This window comes from Eimeria tenella, genomic scaffold (genome assembly GCF_000499545.2).
Source record: "Eimeria tenella Houghton genomic scaffold, Eth_scaff190, whole genome shotgun sequence".
Classification (NCBI taxonomy): domain Eukaryota; phylum Apicomplexa; class Conoidasida; order Eucoccidiorida; family Eimeriidae; genus Eimeria; species Eimeria tenella.
The window spans coordinates 1-5,254 of NW_013541740.1; the positions used below are offsets into that span (position 1 = coordinate 1).

The 5,254-nt window shown below is 46.1% G+C and overlaps 1 protein-coding gene across 1 annotated transcript; it reads right to left on the reverse strand.

Moving 5' to 3' along the window:
* Nucleotides 1-80: 80 nt before the first annotated feature.
* On the reverse strand, nucleotides 81-4,922 carry ETH_00010255 (ATP-dependent RNA helicase, putative; the record flags this gene model as incomplete). Its single annotated transcript, XM_013374093.1, has 8 exons — nucleotides 81-143; nucleotides 817-993; nucleotides 1,310-1,465; nucleotides 1,825-1,896; nucleotides 2,438-2,500; nucleotides 2,958-3,334; nucleotides 3,619-3,814; nucleotides 4,032-4,922. 8 exons carry the CDS (start codon nucleotides 4,920-4,922, stop codon nucleotides 81-83), a joined length of 1,995 nt encoding a protein of 664 aa, XP_013229547.1.
* Between the last annotated feature and the right edge of the window lie 332 nt (nucleotides 4,923-5,254).

Genomic DNA, 5,254 nt, shown 5'->3' on the forward strand with positions numbered 1-5,254 from the left:
CCCTGCCGGGGAGGGGGCCCCTGGGGGGGCGGGGGCCCCTGGGTCTTGGGTGGATTCTTTGAAGTCTTTGATGTCTTTGATTAATTCTGCAATCTTTTCCTCCCATGTTGGTAGCCACTTGAACTCCTGAAAGATGAACAAATCTTAAAAGATATTCAAAGATATTCAAAGATTTTAAAAGACACGAAAAAGAAGTGATGACAGATATTAAAAGATATTAACAGATATTCAAAGAAGTGATAGAAGATGGATAATTTGGTGTTCAATTTGGAGACAGATATAATTGGAAATAAAGAAAAAGAAATCAAAATGGAAATAAATGGAGTTGGAAGGGGACAGGAGTTCAAACAGCAAGACACAAAATGAAATTAAATTAATTTAAATCAAATTTAAAAAATTCATTAAAGGGAACAAAAAGAGACAAAAATTGGATTAAACAAGACAAAAAAGATCAAAAAGAGGAAAAAGGAGAATTAAGAAAATAAAAAGAAGGGACCAAAAAGAGAAACAAAAGAAGACAGAAGGGAAACAAAAAGAAGAATCAAAAAGAAGAATTAAAAAGAAGAACCAAAAAGAATAATTACAAAGAAGAATTAAAAAGGAGAATTAAAAGGAAGAATCAAAAAGAAAAATCAAAAAGAAGAATTAAAAAGCCAAAAAGCGCCAAAAAGAAGAATAAAAGAGCAGAAAAGGCCTAAAAAAAGAACTAAAAGAGCAAAAAAACCCAGAAAAGAGGAATTAGAAAAAACCAAAGAAGAAGAAAAGAAGAAGAAAAGAAAAAGAAAAAGAAATACAAAGAAATAAAACAAGTTGGACCTGCTGGATGGGGGCTTGTTGCTGCAGCTTGTTTTGGTCATTTTGAACTTCAATTTTGAAATAAGGAGACTTCAAAACAAGAGGCAAAAGAGATAAAAGTTTTTCCGGAAATGTTGCCGAAAATAAAAGGGTTTGGCGAGTCGCAGGCATGTCTCGACTCGTCGCCAACTCCGTCATCTGCACAAACCCTAAACCCTAAACCCTAAACCCTGAACCCTAAACCCTAAACCCTAAACCTTAGACGCTAGGATCTGAGGGGTGGCCCGGAGCAGTGGGCAGGGCTCTTTGGGTGGAAGCCCGAGACCCTTCCGGACCCTAAACCCTAAACCCTAAACCCTAAACCCTGAACCCTTGAGACGTCCCTCGAGCCCCAAACCCCAGACGCTAAACACCGGACCGCGTGCGCCAAACCCTGAACCCCAAACCCCAGGCCCCAGGCCGTAAACCCTAAACCCTAAACTCTAAACCCTAAAAAAGGGTTTGGAGGACCCACGACTTGCTGCAGCCCCAAGTCTAGCATTGCGTCCGCCTCGTCCAAAACCAAAAGTTGAACAAATTCTAAAGAGACTTTTCCTCTCAAACACAACTCGTCGACTCTCCCGGGTGTACAGACAGCTGCGTCGATCTGCCGCCGGTTTATCTCGTGCACCTGAACCCAAACCCTAAACACTAAACCCTAAACCCTAAACCCTAATTTATCATTAAAGACTGAAACACTAAAGCATCCATTGTCAATTAAAATTGAATCCCAAACAAAAGAAGCGAATTAAATTAAATTAAATTGAATTAAATTAAATTAAATTGGCAAACCCCCAATAACCACAAACGACTGCAAACCCCAAAGTGCCAAAACTCGCATATTATGAGTCCAAGAAAGCTGCAAAGACTCGCAAATTGCGAATTGCATCATTTCCAGTTAAATGGCACTAAAAGTTCTTCACTTCGAGCTCCAATTGTCTCATATTTCCACGCAAAAGGACTCTTTTTCGCCTCTTTTCGCCAAATTACCTGCTCCGTCGCAGAGACACCCCCGATCCACAGGCTGTGCGAAAGGTCGCTGCCCACCACCAGCCTCGCGAGCTGCAGAAGCAAAACCAAACACCAAAAGGGCCTTTTCACGAGAAATAAACGCCATTTCGTGGTTTTTTTCGCCCAAAAACAAACAAAGACAAACAGAAACAAACAAAGGGGATTTCAAGAAGTCGAAAAATGCGAAAAGAGGAAAAAAAGACCCAAAAAAGACCCAAAAACACCAAAAAGGGCCCCAAAAGACTCCCAAAGGGCCCTAAAGGGCACCAAAGGGATTAGAAACAAACCCAGAAGGGTTTTAAAAGGCCCAAAAGAGCTTCTAAAAACCCCAAAGGGTTTTGAGGGGCCCCGAAGGGTTTTAAAACACTTAAAAGGGTTTGAAAAGGACCCTCAGGGCCCCCCAAAACACACGATAAGACCCCGAAACGGAGAAAAAAGCAAATTCCACGAAAAAGGGTTTGAAAAGGGTCAAATAGAACGGCGAAAAGCTTCTAAAAGAAGCCTTTGTGAGGTTTTGAAGAGTTTTGGGATTCTTAGAATCATTTATTTGAAAAAAACGGAAAAAAAGAAGTAAAAATAACCCATTTCTGACCTGTTCGTCAATTTGCATCGCCAGCTCGCGAGTGGGGCACAGCACCACAGACACCGGAGAGGCCTGCGCATACACCCGAATTTCGAATTTCATTTTCATTTATTTTACTCATTTTATTTATTTATTTATTATTTTATTAATTTTATTATTTAATTTTATTTGCTTCTCTTTTTAAAATATAAAAAGACCCTTCAAAATGCATTTCTTTTGTCAAAAGGAACTTCAATTGCGACTTGCCGGCAGGCCCCAGCCAAAGCGAGATTAAAAACAAATTGATTCAAATTGTTTATTTATTATTTAATTTATTAATTTATTTATTTTATCAATTTATTTTATTTATTTATTTATTTTATTTGGATAAATGAATTAAAAGGGAGTGAGAGGGTGACTGCGCGGCGTCTCGAGGGTTCGGGGTGTTTTGTGCGTTGCAAACCCTAATTCAGGGTTTCGGGGTTGGTTCAAACCCTAATTCAGGGTTTGGGGGTTTGGCGCAAACCCTGAAAAAGAGTTTGCGGCGCACCTGGGCGTGGCTGCCGGGGAAGTGGGGCCTGAACAAACCCTTGAAAGAAAGAGACTTCGAAACAAGAGGAGCCAAAAAAGCTAGGGTTTTGCCGCAGCCTGTTGCTGCTCTAGCCAACAAATCGTGGTTTGCTGCTGCAGCAGGAAACGCAAACCGCTGAATCGGCAGCAGCCACTTGCACTTCATCTTCTTCAAGTTCTCCACCACCAGCGGCGCCAGCAGCCCCCCCCCGTTGCTGCTGCTGCTGCTGCTGCTGCTGCTGCTGCTGCTGCTGGCCAGGCAGTCTTCTAAAGTCTCCACTGGCTCTGGAATCGGCAAAGGGCCCCCCACGGAGACGCAAGTGACTTGCTGCTCCAGCAGCTCGTAGAAGCGGCCGCCTGCAGCAGCAAAACAACCATTTTCAAACCCTTTTATGGTGTTTCCAAACCCTCTTTTGATGTTTTAAAAACCCTCTCTTTCAAACCCTCTAAAAACCCTTTTTGGCTCTCTCTCCGCTTCTTTTAAATGTCCCTAAAGATAATCTGAAGTCCGCCTTTGGCCCCAAAAGAACACAACTCAGCTACTTTGACTAGCTAGCTAGCTAGCTGGCTAGCTATATGGCTCGCTAGCTAGCTAGCTATGTGGCTGGCTAGCTAGCTAGCTAGCTGGCTAGCTGGCTGACCAGTGAGAGAAAGGTCGAAAGCCTCATCTTCATCTTCTTCTTCGCCCTCCTCGAAAGCGTCATCATTCATATTCAGGCCGCTGCTGCTGCTGCTGCTGCTGCTGCTGCTGCTGCTGCTGCTGCAGTCTCCAGATACGCTGCGGTAGGCCCCGTAGGAAGGAGAGCGCCGCTGCTGCCCAGGAGATCTGCTCCGGGACTGCAGCAGCAGCAAAAAGAAACTAACTTGTTTTTATTAATTTATTTTTTTTTTTATTTTATAAATAAATAAATAAATATTTAAAAAAATAAATGAACAATAATATACAAGTGAACAAATAGAAGTAAGTGGACGTCAAGTGCAAAGCCCAGAGAAAACGAATTCAGAAACCCTAAACCCTAAACCCTAAACCCTAAACCCTAAACTCTAAACTTACTGTGTAGCGCATGCCCCCTCTGGGTGGCGACGAGTCCACTGCTCTTTGCTGCTGCGCCCCTGTCCTTCTCTTTGCTGCTGCTGCTGCTGCTGCGGCTGGTGCTGCTGCTGCTGCTGCTGGTGCTGCTGCTGCTGCTGCTACTGACGCTGCTGCTGCTGTTGATGGAGATGTTGCTGCTGCTGTTGATGGCAACGCTGCTGCTTTTGTTGGTGCTGCTGCTGCTGCTGCTGCTGCTGCTGACTGCAGCACTGCAGCATGATCAGGCGCGGTCGAGGCGGAGACAGCCGGCTTGGCTGCTGCTGCAGCTGCTGCTGCAGGCGCAGCAGCAGCAGCAGCAGCAGTTGCTGCTGCTGCGCCTTGAGAAGTCTTGTGTATTCGTTTGGCGTCTCCGCCTCTGTCTCTCTGGCTGCTGGAGTGCCTCTTCCTCTTGCTGCTGCTGCTGCTGCTGCTGCTGTGTCTGCTGCTGCGTCCCCTGCGGTGCTCTGGGCTGCTGCTGTGTTTGCTCCGGTGCTTCCTGCTGCTACGTCTGCGGCTGCTGCTGCTGCTGCTGCTGCGGTGGCGGCGACTGCTGCTCTTTTCCTGCCTCTTCAGCGGCGCAGGAGAGCCATCTCTTTGTTTGCTGCTTTTGCTGCTGCTGCTGCTGCTGCTCTTTTTGTCTTTTTCTCTGTCTCTTTCTCTGTCGCCTCTTTTCTTCTCCTTGTGTCTCTTCTCCTTCCTGCTGTCGCGCCTTTTGCTGCTGCTGCTGCTGCTGCCGCTGCTGTGCCGCGTCTTGCTTTTATCCCTGCTGCTGCTGCTGCTGCTGCTGCTAGACGTGTCTTTGCTGCGCCCTTTGGCTGTTCCGTTTGCAGCCAAAGAGTCTCCAGCAGCAGCTTCCTCAGCAGCACCCTTCATCTTGTGCTGTTGCTGCTGCTGCTGCGGTTGCTCCTGCTGTTGCTGCTGTTGCTGCTGCTGCTGCTGTTGCTGCTGCTGCTGCTGCTGCGGTTGCTGCTGCTGCTGCTGTTGCTGCTGCTGCTGCTGTTGCTGCTGCTGCTGTTGCTGCTGCTGTTGCTGCTGCTGCTGTTGCTGCTGCCAGTCCCGGCGCCGCCGTGGCTGCCGCCTGCTACTGCTGCTGCTGTTGCAGCAGCAGAGAACAAAAAGGGAAACAAAAGAAACAAATAACAATAAACAACAATCTGCCAGAAAGAAGGCCGAAAGACAAAGAGACAAATAAAAAGGGAAGCAAA